At 36.8% G+C, this 21,614-nt stretch overlaps 1 protein-coding gene and 1 long non-coding RNA gene across 2 annotated transcripts; one reads left to right on the top strand and one right to left on the bottom strand.

Annotated features, from left to right (window-relative positions):
• Window positions 1–128: 128 nt before the first annotated feature.
• LOC129373812 (fibroin heavy chain) lies at window positions 129–20,155 on the bottom strand. The gene is made up of 25 exons (XM_055051896.1): window positions 19,860–20,155; window positions 18,965–19,035; window positions 16,451–16,528; window positions 14,918–14,965; window positions 14,778–14,804; window positions 14,264–14,323; window positions 14,130–14,162; window positions 13,454–13,528; window positions 13,304–13,381; window positions 11,340–11,369; window positions 11,203–11,247; window positions 8,482–8,532; window positions 8,345–8,392; window positions 8,190–8,246; window positions 6,451–6,504; window positions 6,232–6,267; window positions 6,077–6,136; window positions 5,455–5,499; window positions 3,808–3,849; window positions 3,590–3,646; window positions 2,435–2,509; window positions 2,206–2,238; window positions 2,076–2,114; window positions 1,053–1,109; window positions 129–446 (listed from the first exon to the last, which is right to left on the bottom strand). The coding sequence occupies exons 1-25, from the start codon at window positions 20,153–20,155 to the stop codon at window positions 442–444; spliced, it is 1,500 nt and encodes a 499-aa protein (XP_054907871.1). The 3' UTR covers window positions 129–441.
• LOC129373731 (uncharacterized) lies at window positions 11,894–12,566 on the top strand. Its single transcript, XR_008607400.1, has 3 exons — window positions 11,894–12,039; window positions 12,127–12,388; window positions 12,461–12,566. It is a non-coding gene; the product is annotated as an uncharacterized LOC129373731 (long non-coding RNA).
• Window positions 20,156–21,614: the final 1,459 nt, after the last annotated feature.

Genomic DNA, 21,614 nt, shown 5'->3' on the forward strand with positions numbered 1-21,614 from the left:
TGGTGTTCATTTAAAAGTTCACTGTGTTCCGGCATAAACACGGAAGTGGTGAAGCTTCCTGTGCGCGGATGAGGTTTCATTATGTCTATTTAAGAGAAAAATGTTGAAACACGAAGTCAGATCAGATATTGACTCAAAGTTTCTGTTTTATTCAACATCACATGATGACTTATTCGACCGAAACAATAAGATCATCAGGCTAATCTTGATTTACAAAACATAAACACATTTCTTGCTCTCTGCATCTATTTATGTTCATCTGACAGAAACGTTGACGAAATAAAACAGATCACAAGGTACAGCAGGCTTTGCAAGGTCAAGACAAATAAATGGAGAAATATAGAAACATACAACAAACATCAAACAGAAGGAATAAAACTCTGCATTAATGCATTACATTGGAAATATAGAGATGATCCACCTACAGAGGGCTGCATTTTCTTAACCTGGTTCAAAAACAGAGAGAATTGAGTCAAAAAAAAAAAGTTATATACCAACACAAAGTAGTGCAAAAATGAGAAAAAGAGGAAAATTATACATGATTTTCACATGAATGGGCAAAATGTACATTAATGGTGTTTAACACATTGCTAAAATGCAGTAGCACACTTTTCCAAGCAGCACCATGGTGTACACATGCTAACGTTGTGTGTGAGAATCATGTTTAGCAAACCAGCAAGCACTAATAATGTTTTTTTCTTTTTTCAAACAAACTGTGTAAGTTGAGTAATGCTGCTGCATGCTAATCATGTTGGCTAAATGATGCTAATATATCATATTAAGCTAATTAACAAGAATGCTAATGTTGTTGCCTATGTTACATCCTTTGTTAGTTAGCTGATGCTAACAATACACCAATTAAAGTGACATTTTTGTCAGTTTAAATACCAATAAAACTGACTGTAATGTGAGAAAATGCTCAAGAAATATAGATACCATGGTAATGCAGAGTAAATCTTCTTTAACAGGAAGCTAGTTGCTTTGTAAACAAATAATCTGTATGTTCAATGCTAGTAGTATGATCGCAGAAAGTTAGGTTTTATCACACTAACCTTTGTAACTGTTACCAAGGCCGGCACTCAGTCCATCATATTTACCAGTCTGATCCACTGTGAAAATAAAACACCCCAGTTTAAAGTCTTTAAAAGGCAAATTGAAATCTGAAGAGAGTTTAATCCAGACCACCAGATAAAAAACAAAAACATTTTTTCCTCACTGGAGTTCAATACGACCAAATTTTTCTCCTTTTAGTTCGGCAGGAGTTACCTAAATTATTTCTATTTTCTAAGAGCCAGAATAATGAGAGAAAGACCAGAGGTGGGTAAAGTAACCACAATTTGTGCTCAAGTAAGAGCAGCACAACTTCAACATATTTCTACTCAAGTAAAAATAAAAATGCATTTGGTTAAAAAAAATTCAACAAACAAACAAACAAAACCATCTCCTCAAGTAGCAAGTAACTGATCAAAACATCAGTCATGTAATATTTAAAAATTACATAATCAGAAGGACAGAAATATATAAATTTTGGCACATAAAAATATGAATAATGGCTCTGTAATAAAATGAGCTTTGCTTGAGTTGCTAGGTAACAGCGCTGAGCTCTGCTGGGGTTGCTAGGTAACAGCGCTGGGCTCTGCTGGGGTTGCTAGGTAACAGCGCTGAGCTCTGCTGGGGTTGCTAGGTAACAGCGCTGGGCTCTGCTGGGGTTGCTAGGTAACAGCGCTGGGCTCTGCTGGGGTTGCTAGGTAACTGCACACCGCTAGTTGAATGTGACCAGAGGTGAGCAGACAAACCAAAACTTGTTCTAACGTGAGAGTAGCACAACTTCAACATGTTTTTACTGGACTGTTGCTATCTCACTCTGAAAGAGAACATGTTGAACTCGATATGCTGAGAAGCTATAATGCATCCATAAAGAGTTTCATTTTCAAATAAAATGTTATTCTAAGCCTCGTTGTTTTGCTGTCAGCCGCGTTCTGAATGTTTGAGTCAACAGAAACACTAAAAACCAACTCTGCTGAAATCACAGAGTTGATCAGCTTGGAGTCAATATCTGGTTTTTACTGACTTACCCAGAGCATCCTGAGAGGCTCCGAGCGCTGCGCCGAAACCTTAACAAGGAAACATAACCAAATGTCACATTTCTGACAACAAACCTGAATCAAGATTAAGGATCAAAATGAAGTTTTTGCTAAAACTCGCCTGTTTGCTGGGTCCCAAATCCTGCACCAGCACCTAAACCAGAAAGAAAATAATTCAAATTAGCTAAATACCATCATATAAATGAAGAAGTTATCAAAGTTTTTTCCATTTTTGCTACATGTTTTTAAATGTCTATATCATGACCTCAGTGGTAGTGCATTTGGTTTCAGAAAACCCCAGAAAGATGACCTTTTTTTTCCGTCGTGCGCAGTTTCTCGCACGCTCTCACCGTATTTGCTGGCGGTTTTGGCGCTTTCAGCTGCAAGGCCGAGCTGCTGAGCTGCATACGGGTATCCGCCGTCGCCTGGAGGAAATAAAGCGACATTATGCAATACTGAAAGCTGTGAGTGTGAAGAACAGAAAGGATGTTATGAGAAAAAAAGAGATTTTGTCTCACGCTAACAAAAAGCGTGACGTTCCACATAAGATGGTGACATTCTCTTTGTTAAAAAGAAAGTCTAAGATACATAATTATTCATTTTCTACATCTGTATTACAAAAATATTAAATGTTGCCAAGTATTTTTGTCTGGTTTCCAGTGTAAATATCTAAATCAGACAAAACTAACCTGCAAGTAACTTTCAGCACAATACACAGGTTGATTTAAGCCACTAATTTCTTAATATTTATGAAAAAGTATTAGTTCTAAGTTAAATAATCTGCAAGTGGAATATTTTAAATGGGTAGATTTATGTGATTTCAGGATTTTTATAGCATAATCAGGTAACAATGTTACCTTCAGTCATTAAAAAAATGACTTTAAAAAAATCCACACTTTGAAATTGGGCCTCTGTCTCTTTAAGGAACTCCTGCTCTTTCTGAAACACCACCTTCAGAAAGTCATCACAGCATGACTCCTTCATTAACCCTTTAGCAAAGTTTTTACCAGCGTTTTATTGAGAAGTAGCTCATTTAAAGAGCCCCACTGGGTGTTTGCTAATTGCTGCTGGCTAGTCTGAAGGAACTTGGAAGCTTGGAAGCTGCAGCTTGGAGGAGGAGCTGCATCTTGAAGGCGGGGCTAGGTCTACCCAGATGTTTTGCTCAGCTGAATGGATGAAGATTAAATCATTTCTCAAACTTGAAAGAATCAAAGCAACACTCCAGGTTTGATTTTGATGAAGGAATAATATCATAACATGATGAAAAAGCTAAAAAAAAAACCCTCAAACTTTAACTTATAATATATGTCAATTATATCTTCTACTTTTTAATCACTTTTAAGGAATTATTGATTTAAATCAAGCCCTGTATCTTAGTGAAAATTTACTTGTACTTTAGTTTTGTCTTATTCAAGTGTAGCAGGGCATTTGCAGTAGAAACGAGACAAAAATCCTCGGACATGTTTAGTGTTTTTGCTGTGATGAGTTGCACAGGAAACTACTACCTTCCAGTCCAGCAGGGATCACCGGAGCATTTCCATAAGGAACCTGAGCGGCTCCTCCTGAAAGGAAAACAACAGCCGACTCATAACATTTCTTATCCTGCAGCCGACATGTTGCTTCAGATCCTGGTGTGAGACATTCTTGACTTCTGAGTCACGCTTGCAGAGCAGCGTTTACTCATCATGTGAACTGTGGACGAGGTCGTTTCTGCACCACTCACCATATTTACCACCAACTGATTCCAGCCCCGTACCGAGTCCTCCTGCAGACAGATGAACGACGGATCAGTGGAAATGTTTTATGGTTTTGTTCTGAAACTTTAAAATGTGAACTTAGGGAGAGGAGGAGCAACTTCATTCTGCTTTTAATATTTGTAGCAGAAGTAACGTTTACTAAAAACACTCCTGCCTCATTTAAATGGGGTTGTTTGCAGTATTTATGAGCAGTTAGTGTCTTACTGCTGAGTCAGTTCGTAACTTCAGTTTAGGCTATTTGAAGAAGCGCTTTTAACAGCCGAAAATCTGAAGTATTTATCTATAAGCTATTGTCATACTTCCTTCTTTACCAAGTCTGCGCTCAGTAAAAACATTTTCAATTGAAATATTTTAAAAGGGGAAATGTACATGGAGTCTTTTAAACATGGCTGAATTAGTGCATATATGCATAGTGTCACTCTGACCACTTAGACTGTTAAAGGGGACCAAAGATGCAAAATTCATATTTTGCACGTTTTCGTTTTTCTATGTGAGTCTCAGCTGCCACTAAAAACAGCCCAGGTGCTTCAAAAATGCCAGCTGTTTTTTTGGCAAGTCACAATCAATGGGCACTGCACCGTTACCTAGCAACCCCAGCTGAGCCTAGTGTGTTGCCTAGCACCTGTACAATGGCTGCTGGAAAAGACAAGTGTTTTGTTTTGACTTACCATCCAGAAACCACTTGCTCCATTTTTGTTGGTTGTGGAGGAGGCTCCACTTTTGCTTTTCAAAGATGTACTATAATTGTACGTCTGTTTGCAGAAGATCAACCCTGATGATCCTCTACAAACCTAACTGTTCAGTGCCGTCTGATCGCGTTCTGTTTAACGTTGAACTTAATTTGACACATGCATATTTAATTTGATCTTAACCTGAAAAGAAGCCACTGTTTCCACAGTAATGTTTTTCAGTTTTACATCAGTTGATGGTTTTTTTTAAGATAAGGCCGCGGTAAATCTGGATATTAATGCTTGTCGCTGTGAAATAAACAAGATTTAGTGCAAATATGCATTATGTCAAACATCCAAACTGGGTCCAAGCTGTGTGTGTTAGCAACCCCGCTAACCTGAGGGTAAACGTCTAAAGAGTCATGGATTCTTCAAACTTATATTGTGGTTTATTTGTCTTGGAAGGCAGTTTAATATGTCTTTTGGGTCACTGAACACAAAGCAAAGAACAATTTATTATTTTCTTTGCATTCCAAAGGCTATAACTACATTTTGCATGTATGGCGGCCATATTAGATACTTACATCAGTGTTGGACAGAAACTTCCAGCTCGGTGGATTGATTTTTCTGACTTGGATGTAAGGTCACAATATATTGCAAATATACCGTCATCATAATATTGGTGCATACAATATTCATATCACAAAATCCTGTTTAGAGTTTTAAAAAAAAGTTGTGTAATCTAAAAACTTCAAATATTATATTTGAAGTTCTTAAAATGTAATATTTGAAAAATGTAACATTTTGAATGTAACATTCAAAACAAATACCTACTCAGCACAACCCCACTTAGAACTAAAATAGAAAATTTGTATTTATGTAGACTCAAAAAAGTCTAATAATAATAATTATGTACCAGCAATTTTATAATGTGTCGGTTCTTACCATATCCACCCTGGACCGGTCCAGCGTAGCCACCAGTACTGAGAGCTGAAACATCAGGAAAAGAAAGAATGTCAGTCATAAAATAATTATTAAAAGCAAAACTTTTCATAAACCTGCAAACATGAGACCAGAAACCAAACTGGAAAACCACAAAATCTTTAAAAAAAGGCAAAACTAACTGAAAAATAACTTTACAACAACATGTAGAGACGCTTGTTTCAAGTAAACAATCCTTTAATTAAACAAAGAACTATTTTCATTACCAGATTATTTTATTCATAACAAGACATTATTCATGTTATAAGTGAAATAATCTGCCAATGGAAGTAGAACTTTTTTATCAATATTTATGAATTATTGATTCAAAGCTCCTATTTCTTGCTGAAAAGTTATTTTTAAGTTAGTTTTGTCTTATTTCACAACCAAACTTACTGGGTAAGATTGTGTGTTTTTACAGTGTACCAGAATAAACTGGCCAGCTTCACAACAGCTACACCCAGTGGATATGTTAACCACACTAGCCATAAGCAGACAGCCGGTCGTTATTTTTAAAGCTGCAGGTAAGCGTCCAGCTGTTAGTGTCATCATCACCTGTTGGAGGTTTTCAACAGGTTATTATTACCTTCAATCTTTCCTGATTTGCTCTCAGCACCATCAGCTAAGTCTGCAGGGTAACCAAGCCCTGAAACATAGCTCTAATTAGCACTAATTAACTAATAACTCGTTAACTAAACCAAGTTCTACCCTTTTTTGTCACCCATATGTGGATTTACTCACCTGCTCCGTAACCATCACCGTATCCGTTTCCATAACCTGTTGGGAGACGAGGAGGAAAGAAGGTTTCATGCCAAAACTTTTACCAGTATCTCTGTTCACAATCAAAGCCAAATGTAGGTGTATTTTATTTGGATGTCAGTTTGGAAAGTGAGAATTTTCATGCAAACTGTTGGCAGAACTGCAGTTTGTCAGCATCTGTACTGCTGTGTTGGCATTTACCGAAGCCGTTACCCGCCATGGCACCAAGATATCCTGTCACTCCATCACCGTATCCTGTCACAGCAGATTAAACACATAATGTAGAGGATGCAGCATGGGTACGGAGTCCCATTTATGCCAAAAATATGCTTATGTCTATATAAGGAGTTTATTTTCTAAAATATGTCATATGAAAAAGAAGCAGATTATAGAAACAAAACTGAATACTACATATAGATGTGTTTAGATTTAATTTTGTAGAAATTTAATAGTTCTGTAAAATTTGACCCAAATTTTGAAGTTTTGTTTTTTTCATATGACATTTTTTAGAAAGTAATAATTTCTCTCTGTTTTTATTTAAGTCCGGTGTAAATTGTGTGCTTGGTATATTTCTATATTTGTGTTAGTAATAAATATTAGACAGTGCTGTTTGGTATTTTGAGCTGAACAGATTTTTTTTAATCACACAAAGAAGCAAATTAAGTGTTTTCAGTTGTTTTCATCTTAAGTCTTGACATAGAAAAGGGTAGAACATGAATTTTTATTTACACACTGCAAAAACTCAAAATCATTCCAAGTAAGATCTTATTGACTGAAAACAAGCTTCTATAATTTCTGAAATGTTACTTTTAATTTGTCTTATTTTAAATGTACTGAGGTATTTGCGTCAGAATCCAAACCAAAATTACGTGGTCAGATTCAGTTTTTTCTGCAGTGCAATACATAAGCACGTTACATTTACGCACCAACATTTTTGGCACAAACAGAACCCAATAATGAAAGTTAATTTTGATTTGTAAGCCAGACTGGCTTCAAATCCACATGAAAGGACGATAAGTTTTCACTTTCAGAAGCATTAAAGTTCACCACAAAGAGAATCACAAGATGGCTGAAGAGACAAACCTTTTGGTTTGCAGGTAAATAATGAGTTTACAAGGCAAATTAGGAGCAGCAACAGATTTTCTGCTGCCTCACCTTGACCCTTCACCTGACATCAGGTTCAAACTGCGTATACTTTTATTTATTTATCTGCTTCCTTTCTCTATTCCACTTGTACCCAGAATATCTGAGCCACTGGGTTTATCAGGGAATAATAGACAACAGAAAAATAAAAATGCAAATTTGAAAATAACTGCCATAAAAATTTTATTGTTTTTGCTGTGACACCAATTGTTATGTTTTGTGTTTCGTCTTTGTTTTGAATGTGTCCATATTGATGTACACCTGTTTGTTTGGTTATTTTATTTTTGTTACTGTTATTCATTGTATTATCTGGTTTTATATCAATATCCCTTCTCGCTTTCAGTTAGTCTGTAATGTTTGTTGTACATGCATTAACTGGTGAATTAAAATTAAAAAAATGAACAAAGGTGTTTCTAAAACCATTTGACTCAGAAATAATAATATTTTATACTAATTGACCTCTAAATAAGAGATTTTAACAGTTGCAACAGTTTTGAAACGCTTAGTTAAAAAAAAGAAATACAGTAAAGAAGGTAAACTGAAAAGACTTTGCAATATCAAAATAAAGATGGAGTACGAAATGTTAAAAGAACATCAGGAGGAATTAAAGCATCTTATCTAGAGTTTTGCACAATATTTTTATTTATTTACATTATGTTCTACATTCTCACACAATTTGGTGGAGCTAGTCATGCGGTATAAAAAGTTCGTATCCAGGTTTGAAGAAAAATGCTAACTGCTCCTTTAAGTTCACAGAAAAAAAAAATACTTTAAAGGATGTAATTGCACACACTCACCGTTTGATTTCCCTGCAACGCCTTGTGGATACGCGCCCTGTCCAAGCGCAGCAGCAGCTGGAATGTGAGGTTCAGAAAAAGAGAAAAATGTAAAAGTTAACACCCAAAATTAAAACTCACCTTCGAATCAGAACTAAATACATCTAAAGACTAACCACTAAGTTTTCCAGCAGCACCGCCCAGATAAGCGCCTTGTCCTAAACCTGTGAGGAAAACGTGAGAAACATTTATCATCAGTTACTGAAACTGCTGAAGAGGAGAGAAACTTCCTGTAAGGAAACCCAGACGTTACCTCCTCTGTAACCTGCAGCGCCCAGATAGTTTCCTGCCCCTCCGATGTAACCTGCAGACAAACCGAGGACAGAAAGAAAAAACTCAGTTTGTGCTGTTGGTTCACCTGGAGGACTGGAGTCAGTCTGGAGTTTCTCTAAACAGAGAGAGAAAACATAAACTGTCTGCAACAAAAATGTTTTATTTGCAGTTTCTGCGCCAGGTGGAAACTTTCCTGGAATAAATTCAGAGAATCCAGAAACTGAAATGTGAGAAATGCATAAAACAAACAATCATCAGGAAGAGACACAAAACAGGCCCACAGATCCAGCGCCATTTTTAACAGTCAGCATAACTTGCTTTGTTTTTTTTTTGTCTTTTAGCAACACACACACACACACACACACACACACACACACACACACACACACACACACACACACACACACACACACACACACACACACACAAAAATACACCTGAGCGTGATTGTTGATGAAAATTTCAACCTTAGTCTCAAGTTTTCTGTTAAATTCTTTGTAGCATTAAGCAAATTCCACTTTTACTTTTATAATGGTAGGAAAAATCTTTTGCTTTTGTTCTTTCACCCAAATACAACAAAGTTTCAGGGCCATGTTGACATGACATAGAAGACAGAAGCTTTATCAAAAGGTTGAAACAAAAACAATAAACATCAGTTTTATTCTCCTTAAGGCTTAGAAATTTTATCTCCGTCCATAATGAAGACTGTATGTTCAGGTCGTATTTGTCATCATCCAAGGAACGTAATTGGAAAGTTGGTTACAAAGCATCAAAAAGAAGAAAGAGGACTGAGAACAGAACCCTGAGGGACGCCAAATTGTAATGTTTCTGCTGCTGAAGGGAAAAGAATATTAAATACACCGGCATATTGATGCATATTAAATGTAAGATAATAGGATTGTTGTTTCTCTTACTTGCCGCCTGCGTATTCCTCTCAGTCTGCTCTGGCAAACGAAGAGGTTTTGACTTTCTGTTTACATTTCCAGCTATAGGAAGGAGTCTGGCATCTTCTTGAGTAAAACCACCAACTTCCTGCTCCTCTCTGGTTAAGGTGGCGCCCAAACTTTGGGTCCTGATCGGATCGTAGCGCTGGGATCCGTCTCTGACCCTGACAGGTCTCTGGAGGTCCTGACTGTTTTCTGGTGCAGTTAAAGGATTGATGCCTGCTTGACGTTGCGCGGTGGAGAAAACATCGCTTCTGCCATCTTGGCTTTGTGCAGGAAGATTTTTACACCCGAACCGTTTCCCAGCTTTACCCTCTGAGGGATTAATGCCCAACATTTCTGGCAAACCAGCAGGAGCTCCACAGTTTTTACCGTCTTGATTTGCCGTTCCTCTGGGATTGTGAAGTCCAGGATTGTAGGAATCCAGACTTTCGATGTCTTGATCAACAGGAAGTTGTCTATTTATACCAGCGCCTGCCAGCATGGCCTCATGACCTCCAGGTTCATACTTTCCACCGAGAAATTTTTGCTGTTTATCAAGAGGAAATGAAGGTCTGAGATTTGACGACGATATGCTCGGATTGAGTCGTCTGACTTCAATTCTTGCGTGAATTCTGGGGACAGTCGGACCGAATACGTTGCTTCTCCTCAGCGACTGTTCTCGCTCTCCAGGCATTTCATCTACAGCTCTGCTCTTTTCTCTTTTAAGATCCTGAGCTGCTTGTGCCAGACTCGCCCCTTCAGGTCCACCCAAATCTGCCGCAGACACACCTGGCAGAGAAATATCATCAGGCACTCACAACTTCCTGTTTGGACAGTCGGCGCATTTCCTGCAGAGGAAGACACACTGACCGTCCTGGTATTTGAAGAACTGATTTTTCTATGCTAATAGCTCAAGCTAAACTCCTCCTTCAGACAACAATCAGTGCTTTTGTGGTATGAAGTTAGCTTAGTGGGAAATCCAGCTTTCTTTAGATTTTTAGGAAATTGTGAATAAAGAGAGGAAGAAAACCTTAGAGTAAAGCATCACAACCCAACCTGAGCTGAGAAAAAAACAACTTGTGAGAAGATATGGATGAATGGATGGAGTTCAACAATTCTGAGAAAACAAACATTCTTGTTTAACAGGCCTTTTTACTAAGTGTAAAATGAAGCTTAACGTATTTAAACTTTAATGTATTTATGTTTTGCAATCGTTATGAGGCCACAGATAATTATAGCTGATCAATGAAAATTCACTGTTAAGATCCACAGCTGTCAGAGTTTTGGTTTTCTTTTATGTTCTTATTTAATTACTTCTGGGTTTATTATTGTTGGCAAAGGTCTTGCCATATTTAGTAATTATTACCATTAAGGTTTTGCCATTGAGGTTTGTTGTTACCATTAATGTTTTGCCATTCAGGTCAGGAAAAGCTATTCAAGAAGGAAGATACACAAAAGGAATCTGAGTTACAGACACACAGAATACTACACCGTCTTAAGAGAATTAAATCCAAATGTACAAGGAAATGAACAGAAGAATAAACCTTAATGGTAATAACAGCTAAATATAGCAAGTTGTTGATAAGAGTAGAGCTTTCCTAACCGTAATAAATCCAGAGGTAATTAGAGAAGAACATAAAGAAACACAAAGCTTTTCTCAGATTCCATACAAAATACAATCAGTTTGGCAGAAGATAACAAAATATAAGCTGCATTTGTATAAAAAAGGCCATAAATTACGAAGCAGGTGCAGAGGATGAGGGTTCAGTACTAACCTGGCCGAACTCCTTGGTAGCCAAGCCCAGGGAAAGCTCCATATCCTGACAAACCAGAAGACAAACCAATCTTTCAAACTCACATAAGGCAAGCTGATTCGCTAAACAATCGTGGAAGAAGCAAAGTATTTATTTACCTGGGAGTTGGCCGAGGCCTGCACCATAGACTGGAAAGTCACAAGAAAGAAAAAGTTGAAATATTTCCTGATTAAACTCTGTGATGTTAGAAACAAAGACTAAATGTTTTGGGGGTTTTTTGTTGGTAAAATGCAGAAGCACAGGTTTAAGTGGTTTTACATCTTTCATAAACAGTTTTCTGTCAAACAGAACCTTCAAGATGACAATCATGTGATCAGATATGATTTTATCAATCAAATCAAAGCAGTTTTTATCTGTATGCTCCAGTTTTTCACAGAAGTTCACTTAAAGTCAACAGATCCCTGCTTTTTCTAAAGTAATGCAGCAATAGCTGCATTTCCATTGACCTTATAACTGCACAGTTTGATTTTTTAAATAAATTTTGTTAATGGAAACACCCCAATTTTTGGAAAAAAAAAAATCCTTGTTTTTCAATCAAAAAAATTTGGATGCTAGGATGAGGAGTTGTTTTTAAGGAAGTAATTAGTTTATTTGTCATGTTCTGGGGTTTTCTTTCAGCTCCTTGTGGAGTTTTGTGTATGCACTGGTTTTGTTTCCACCACTAGAGGGAGCCTATTCCATTTGGTCGGAGGGCGAGGATGACGTCATCCCACACCTGAGGCGAATTGAGCTCATCAACGAGACGTTCAAGAGAGGCAGACTGCCAGTCCTTCGGCGCCTGAGTGTTAGCCAGTCATGGTAGCTCCAAGCCCCTAGAAGCTTGCTTCTGTTACTCTGTTTCCTAGTGAAAAAGAAAACTTCCTTGTTGTTTTTTCTCGCCTTCAGGTGCTTCCTCCTGGCCTCTCGTTGTCCGAGCCCCCAGACTCACTCCATCCGTGAACCATCCAGCTCCTCCCAGATTCCCACGACTGGCAGTCGTACTGCTTCTCTACCGCCGCCGCTCTAGCCTACCTGTCCGCCCTCCGACGTGCTCCCGTTTCTTCCTGGATTTCAGCCAGCCAACATCACCGCGACCTGGAACCACTGAGAACCATAAACCCCGGACATTTCAGTACTCCCTCACCTCGCTAACCCAGCGGTCCTTCAAGTAAGACTTGTTCCCTCCCTCACATGCAAATTTTACTAGAACCTTGAACTCACCATCTACTCTGCCCTCCAGTGAACCGCTTGTTTCCTGTTGTCGCCTTTCTCCCTGGATCGACCCGAGCCTTCAGTGCTCTGCAGCAGTGTCTTCAATAAACTTCACATTTTTTTCTGTACTACAGTTTTCCCCTGAGTGTGTTCTGCATTTGGGCTAACTATTCACTCCCATTATGACATTATTTCACAAAACTGCAATGGAATCACCTTTTTTACATCACACACCTCACATTATCAACAGCCGGATGTTACTACTGGCAGAAACGATGAAAAAGAACATGACAGGAAGTAGTTTTGAGGATGATGGCGCTGAATGTTTTTAACGAGTTATTGCGCGAACAAACTTATTTACGTATGATTTTAATCAGGTTTTTGATTTAACAAAAACATTATGACTCCGAAATGTTATTGTTTTGACACTAGCGGAATATTGACAAAGTTATGCGCACATTTGTAATGGAAGCAGAACTATTTTTCATTTATCAGAAAACATCAGGTTTAAGTGACGCTGCGTCCCACCAGCAGGTGGCAGTGGGCGTTAGCCACCTGCTAACTCCTGAGCTTTCAGCTTTACAAGTTTATTCAAGTTTTTAAGTTATAGTCTGTGGTCAGTGTGACGAGGAACAAAATGTCAAATTTTGCAAATATTTCTAAATTAGCATCAGAAAATCTCAGTTTGCAAAAAACCCAACAAAAAAAACCATGAAATTGTGGAGGGACTGATCAATCTGAAAAGATATTAATATTAGATAATTTTAAGGACTTATTGAATGCAGAGACAGTTATTGATCATTTAAAAGTTAATGGTTTTTATGATCTTTATAAGTTAATGACTCCAGAACTTCATTTCTGCTGATCTTACCACGTTTTCCTGCCTGGCCCAGTCCCAGTCCGTTGGTAAGCCCAGTGCCCAGTCCCATTCCCGTTCCCAGACTGGCGCCTGAAATCACAGGAGTGAGGCTTAAATGGAGACAAAAGGGGGAATCTGTGAAAACGATGGAGGATCACCTACCGTATCCCGCCGGGGATCCATATCCACCGGGCTTCAGGCCTCCTCTTCCTCCCAGTCCCAGAGATCTGTATCCTCCTGCAGGCCAGTGGAAACTAAAGTTTGTACTGGTTCTGCCATTTGGTTCAATCAATTGACTCAAATAGAGAAAAATCATAATATGACTTTATTTTGCTTGGACATCAATTTGACTTTATGTAAAATTTCCATTTTGTATGTTTTTGAGCCTCCATTTGGCCACCCACCCAAAAACACCCCGTCGTCTTCAGGCAGCAAGTCGACGTTCATCAGGGTCTGAAAAATGATCCATTTCAAAAACTACCAAAATGTTGATTCCCACCATTACTTAGCAACCACAGCCACGCCCAGCCCGTTACACCCGAATCAGAGCAGCTAAATCAGCTGATTTAACCACTAAATGCAGCTGTAAAATGTAAAATAACGGCCAGTAGCAGCTAAGTTGGACTGAAAGTGGAAGCACCCATCATATAAAAGAAGCTTATAAAAGACAGAATTGATCAGACTAAAATATCAATATCTAACGATGATTTTGTGCCAAAAAACAAAAACATAGATCAATCCAGGTTCAGGAAACCTTTAAAATGAATTATTTTTGTGTTGGCTTGGACGTCTATCTACTGATGCAACTATTATTAATAAAAATTTGATCTTAACTTACCAACACCGAGATGAGCCGCAGGATAACGTCCAACTGAGATGAAAAATAATACAAATAAATACACAAAAACTGCTCTTTTTTTAAAAGTTATGAGTTCACACAGAGTGGTTTTGATCTGAAGATAAGTGACATACTTCCAGTCTTCATTGCTTTTGTGCCGTATCGGTTGCCTACGGCTCCCAGGGCTTCAGTAACTGGACACAAAAGGAGACAAACTTTTTATTTGTCTTTTTTTATTTTATTTTGTAAACAGGTTTTTGGCATATATGTTTGCGAAATAAATCTGCCTCAATTAGTATCTGAAAAAAACTGCAATACTCACTCTTGACCAGTAGGCGGCGATATTGTCAATTATTATAGCATACAATTTTAAAGAAATAAGTTTTTCTTTCTATAATGAATGCAAATTCTCCAATAAATAAAGAAAAATAAATAACTGGAACAGAAGTATTTATTTGGGTGGAAGAAGGAGGTCAAAACTGAGCAGAAAATGTAATTTGTAAATGTTTGTTTAAAGTTTTGTTGTGTTTATATGTTTTTGTTTTTATACACAGAAAAGTAGACGAACATACTCAAATAAATTGGATAAATGCAGCTTTTGTGCTTTAAATTTAGGAGATTTAATTGTGAATAGATGTAAAGGCTAACCTCCAGGTTTCACTCCAATGCCAACACCTGAAACAGAAAAGAGACATTTGTCTAAAATACAAGTTCTTTTGATTTCCTATGTATGTTTCTGTTTTTCTTAATCAAAAGGAATAAATAAAACATCTCAGAAATTGTCGTACCTCGAACTGGCAGCGCTCTCCCAAAGGCAACATTTTGAGGACTAACTCCTGGAATATTAAGAATGATAGAAAACAAACAACCAATAAAACAACCAATATGCATATTACTGTGGAAAGATGAACAGAAACCTCCATGCATTATAAAAATGGGATTAAAATGCAGCGACTTCGTGGAGCCTTGAAGTTTTTCTCACAACATGCTGTCAGATTTTTCCTTCCTTTGATTTGCAGAAAACAGACAATCTGAACCACAGCGACTGGCTGGCCGCCGCGGAGCCACATATTCACCGCTTTGTCTTCATCCTCGTCAGTCTCACAGACACGATATTTAACAGGTATGTGAGAAAAGGTCACTGAAGACGGCGAATCATTAATCAAGTCTTAACTGAAATTAACGTCTCGTTTCTTCTCTAGGTTTTTGCAAATTCAGCTAATTTCTTGTAGAATATTTAATATTATAGTAATCAAAGGTGAGTATGATGGTACTAAAGTAAGAGTAACACCACTTCAACATATTTTCACTCAAGTAAAAGTAAAAAGTCTAGAAAGTTACTCAAATAGGAGTAAAACAAATATTTGGTAAAAAAAAATGTTACTCAAATACTGAATGCACTGCAAAAACACAAAGTTTTATCAAGTTCTTTTGTCCAGTTTATAGTGCAAATATATTTATATACTTGAAATGAGACTAAACTGACTTAAAAAGTAGTTTTTCCTGCAAGATATAGGAGCTTTCTAAGCCAATAATTTCTTAATATTGATGAATAATTACTAGTTGACAAATTATTTCACTTTTAAAACTGATCAGCCAATTTAACTAGTATTTTTTTCAATATTAAGGAATTAGTGACTTGCATCAAACTCCTATATTATGCTAAAAAGTCACTTGTAAGTTAGTTTTGTTTTATTTCAAGTGTACTAAGATATTTGCATTAGAAACTACTAAAAATACTTTGTAACTAATCAAAACATCCGATTTCATATTTAAAAATAACATTATCAGACAAACCAAAATAAAAAGTTAAGTATTTTAAATACTGAAATGACAATAATTCCTATAAATAGCAAAATTACAAAATGCGGTTATTTTTTTCCGAGTTAATTTGTTTGAAAGTGTTTGATCAAAATAAACTTTCTGTTCATCCACTTCACTCAGTATGAATGAGTGAAGTTACACATTCACACTGAGTGAAGAGTAACTAAGTAATCCAGGAACTTTACTAAGTAAAAGTATTAAGTAACTGACTAAAATGCATTTAGTTACTCAAGTAAATGTAACTAATTAATGTTAATGTTGCATCTTTTAAATCCAGTCTATGAAAAGTTATTAAAAAATACAGAAAGAAAACAATATTTGAAAAACAAGTTAAACTTTTAATATGAATCCTTATGGTTTTCACCAACTTTACTACTAAAATCAACAAACTGCGTCCAAAATAATGAGAATTTTGGCCTGAAATCAGTTTAAACGTAATGAAAAGGTTTCCTCTTCCCTGAATTTTACAATGTTTGTTGTGAGTTTGTATTTCTCACCTCCTTGCAGAGTTTGCTGAGCCAGCCAGAGAACCAGCGAAGTCTGCAGCAGAGCGCGGAGCAGCATGATGGAGCCGGCTGGGAGGACGAGACAGAAAAACAGTCAGAAAGCTGCTGCAGAGACACCCTCACCTCTTATATATACGCCGGGTTTTTCTAACAACACGCCTCCGACCGGGCCGCTGTTTCCATAAGCTGAGGATCCATATGCATACACTGCAAAAACACAAAAGTATTTTTGTCTTGTTTGTACTGCAAATGTCTTAGATCACCTGAAATAAAACAAACTAACTTAAAAGTAACTTTTCAGCAAGATATAGGAGCTTATTTTAATACAATATTAATGAAAAAAATCCTAGTAAGTAAGAAACTTGATATTGAAGTTAACTTAATAATTCAATATGAAGAAAACTAAGTTCCTGTTTCTAGCTGAAAATGTAAGTTAGTTTCAGAAACTAGAACTTTCAATGCAAATTGTTGCTTCATTTCTACTATAAATATCTGAAATAAGACAAAGAAAACTTACTAGTAACTTTTCAGAAAGATATCGGAGCTTTTTTAAGTAAATAATTTCTAAATATTGATTTAAAAGTACGAGTTGTGCAGTAGGATTATTTCACTTATAACAAGACACTAATTTGAAAGTGGAACTAAATTCAATAGTGGAAATATTGAATTTTTCATCAATATTTATAAATTATTTACTTAAAATAAGATGCAATTATGTTATTTAACATACAATCAAAAAGAGCCATTTTTGTCTCCAGTCCACCAATAAAAACTAATTCAGATCCACAAAACAGTTTACTAAAGGAAACTGTAATATTGTAAGAACCACAGATTCATTTACATTTTTAAGCTTTAAAAATAAATAAAAACACTAAACGTTTGAGAATATAGGACAAACACATTATCTTGAATTTGCTAATAAAGATTATTTTCCAAACAAATGATAAAACAAAAATAGATATAAAAATACATTACTGGTACATTTTGTCAATCTGTTGTGAAAATTAAATAAATTTTTCCATGAATAAATTGAAAAACTGCCAAAATCTGCATTTGTAATTGTATCTGCAGGTAAAAGCTTAACGACAGACACCCAGAGGTTAGAAACTACAACCACCAGGAATAAAATCACATCCACAAATACTTGAAGTTGACTAAAACTACATAAAATAATAGTAAAATATACCTCAACATGCATTAATACAAGTAACATCAAACCAAAATGTTTCTGAAATTGAATGAAAGTCGCCAAAAAACTAATTCTGACTCTTAGATCAGCCAGTTAGAAACACGAGTTTTACAAAAACTGACCCCCTTTTTGATACTTTTTGAATTTTCTTCTCATTATTTTGTCTTTAATTTCTTTAAAAACCTTCTGAAACTTATAATGCGACTGACTTCTTTTCTCTATCGCTGATTTTGGAGTCCAGCACTACAGAGCTCCAATTGTGCCACAATTTCTATGAATAAGCCTTTGTAAAAGGTGAAAGGTCACAGATAATTCCTCTGAGATATTTTATAGTTTTTTTTTTTTTTGACACAACTTAACATTTTTTTAAATTTTATTTCAGCTGCTGCTTCTTGTCCTGTTTTAATACTTTTACCTGTTTTTCTGGTTCCACTTCATCATCACACCTGTGAGAACGAAAAGCTAAATAAACAGGACTCTCTCAAAGTCGTTTAAATATTGAGGTAAGAAATTAAGTGGAAAGAATGTGACATCATGTATTATATCTGTGCCAACCTTAGGGAGCAATTAGACAGAAAAACATGATGCAATGAATGTTTCTAGGAAGGAAACAGGCCTCATTAAAAAGCAATTTTACAGTTTCCTTCAAACAAAAATGGTCTCTAACATAAAAAAGTGAATCAGAAAAAAAGCACAGTTCAAAATCACAAAAACCTACCAAATATTTTTGGTTTATTTTAAGAGCAAATATGTTAGTTAACTTGATATAAGACAAAACTAACTCAAAAGTAACTTTTCATGAAGGTATTTAACTTGTTTGAGTCAATAATATTGATGAAAAACTTAGAACCAGATATTTTTTCCATTTTATATGTAACATAATCAGCCAATGGAAGTAGCAATTTAAATCAATTTAAGCAAATATTGATTTAAAACAAGCTATTTATGTAGCTGAAAAGGTCATTTCTCTTATTTTAAGTGTATTAAGACATTTGCACTAGAAGCTCAACAAAACAACTTGGTAGGACTTTGTGTTTTTGCAGTGCAGTATGGACGGCCTTTATGATCCTCTTTATGTTATGCTGCGGTGGGTCCTGTCAGCCATTTCTTAACGTAAAGTTTATGTCTTAAATTTGTGCACAGCAGCACTGAATGCAAACTATAGAACCACATATTATGATTTACCCGCTGAGGGAAAACAGCTGGAAAACGTTGGTCACATGAGCGGACCACCGCATCGTCTTCCCTGGTGGTACCGAGAGCAAGACAATAACACAACCCCCGTCTGACTCACCACTCCTTCATCCATGGCTCACCTCTAAACATTCGTCTGTCTGCGTCTGCCGGGGATACAACAGGTGGTTCGGCTTTCTGGAAGATCTCAGAGCTTCAAGATGGACATTAAAAAGGATTAGAGGAGGGAAAATGAGATTATGTTCAAATTTTAGTGCCTCGTTTTGCTGATGTAAAGTTGCTTATAAAGGGTCAGATTTAATGTTTCAGCATAACCTGCACATGTTCAATGTGGCTAAAGTGAAGGTTTTAGAAATGCTGCAAAATCAGAAAATATTATCAAGTGTTTTTTTGTTGTTGTCGAGTTTCCAGTGAAAATAAGGCAAAACCAACTCACAATTTACATTTTAAGCTTGTTTTAAATCAATAATTCCTGAATACTAAAGAAAATGTACCAATTTCACTTCTCACATGGGCAAACTTTGTGACTTTCATTAAAAAACATTTTTTTAAACATTTATTTGATAAAACTGTAACCTGTAGTGACAGTTTGTGATGAGACAGATAATCTGAAAAGATCGACATCCTCCTGAGTTACCACTGCTATCTGTCTGAACCAATCAAAAACGAGCAGTCAGAATCAGGAGGTGGGTCTTAGTGTTGCCAATCAACTCCACGAATGTGCTGCTAAATGTGCTCATGCTGGAGAAACAACTCACCGTTACAGAAAACCCATTTATTTGCTGTCATTGGTAGCTGTGCTAATTAGCATTAGGGTTCACAACAAGCTATGCTAGCTGCAGCTTAGTAGAGTAAAGGGGAAGGAGAGCATTTCACAGAGGGTGATTGACAGCACAAAATAAGTCTTAGATAATGAGATTCAAAGGCTTTTTGACACTTTAAATTCCGCAGAATAAATCTAAATCACATCGCGCCATCTTCCTTCCACTGACGCTCCTCCAAGATTTCCACCAGCACCTCGAACAAGTCACACACTGTGAACCTGGGAGATGTGCTGAAGCGCACTGCCTGTCAGACGGCAGGTAAACACTGAGAAGCTGATCGGCGGGCGGCTCGCTCCGTCTGCACGGGACCCGGGCGGTGCGTGGAAGTTTCCACTGCACGGGAACACGGAGCACCTCAGCATCGCTTCCTGGAGTCAGGATGTTATTGACAGAGAAATCCTGATGTCTGCATGCAGGAATTACATCATGAGCTTCTCTGGAGGCGCAGACTGATCGCCGCCTCCACTCATGGTAGTATGAATATTTCATCTGGGAACCATTTTAAGAAGTGGCAGCCACAGCGCCCTCTAATGGAGTGGCACAAATTAGCATTTTTAAAAATATTTTATGCTCGTGTCGCCAGTCTTTGTTCGTCTCAGGTCCAAAAGACTCATAAATGTTTAGATTAATTTCTGATTTTTTTTAAAACTCAAACATTTATGAGCCCCGAAAGTTGAAAATGTGTTAGAAAAACTCCTGGTTCATGTTATAAACTTTCTTCATAAAACTTGGATTTTTTTAAGCTTCAAAAGTCAAAAACTTTTGACTTGAAACTCAGAAAGTTCAAAATTCTTTTCTAAAATATTTCTGAGATTAACCCCAAAATGTCTTTGTTTTCTAACACATTTTTGACTTTTCAAACTCAGAAAGTCTTTAGCTGAAAAAAAAAATCTCAAATCAACCTCAAAATTTCAGATTTTTTTTTTTTTTTTTTTTTTGCACTGTTTTTATTTTTGGTGCCCAAACATTTCTGAGGTAAATCCCAAAACCTCTGAGTCAACATCATCCTCCAACTTCTTCCTGCTGGGTTCTTCTTCGTGGTTTTCGCCAGAGGCAACTTCCGGGTGTTGATCACGTGACAAAAGACGTGTTTCCATTGCAAATTTGCGAAATAAATACATTTCTATACAAACTCCCCCCCCTAACTCTAGGGTCAAGAAGTAGATTTTCTTTTTAAATGAGTGAATTTATTTTCAAAATATCTGGACTTACGACGCGCTCTGTGTTTTCAACGTGTTGTGCATGTATGATGCAATAAGAAAACACTTTAAAGTGACATTCACCTTCTTAATTGAACAAAACCAAAAAAATGATTTGAAGAGAATGTTCTTTTTACTGACATTATACATTCATCGTCTGCCTGAAACATCTTCAGACCGTCTGCATAACAAACATCAGAGAAACTGTTGCCATGGAGCTTATTATCTCAATAAACATCCCGGCTCTGAAGCACTGGGATACCAAAAGAGTCTGGGCTTTATGAGGGAGAGTCGGGCCAGAACTGGGCTGACAGAGAAACCCTTCACCTCCGTCCAACATCACACACACTTACTGCCAGCGCCGCAGAAAGTACTCAAACAATGTAAGTAAAAGTACAAATACACAGACAAAAATGTACTTTTCTAAAAGGAAAGTACCACGTTCATTTTTATGCTTGAGTAAAAGTGAAAAAACACACCTAGAGACACATAGAGATAGTTATAAAGACAGTATTCTATGACCTGGAGAGCATTTCCAGGATTAAATGTGCCAGCAAGATCTAGAGAAACTGTGTTTATCTTTCGTCACATTGATTACTGCAGCTTCAGCGAATCCAGAACAATTACATAAAACAATCAGCAGATTAAATTTATCACATTTCCTGAACCAAAGCTGAAGTTCAGACCTTTTTTTTTTACCAAAAGCAGGACATTCTAACCCGTGTGTCTATAGTAGCCAGTCTTCAGAC

Source organism: Poeciliopsis prolifica, unplaced genomic scaffold (genome assembly GCF_027474105.1).
Source record: "Poeciliopsis prolifica strain line A6 unplaced genomic scaffold, Auburn_PproV2 SCAFFOLD034, whole genome shotgun sequence".
Lineage (NCBI taxonomy): Eukaryota > Metazoa > Chordata > Actinopteri > Cyprinodontiformes > Poeciliidae > Poeciliopsis > Poeciliopsis prolifica.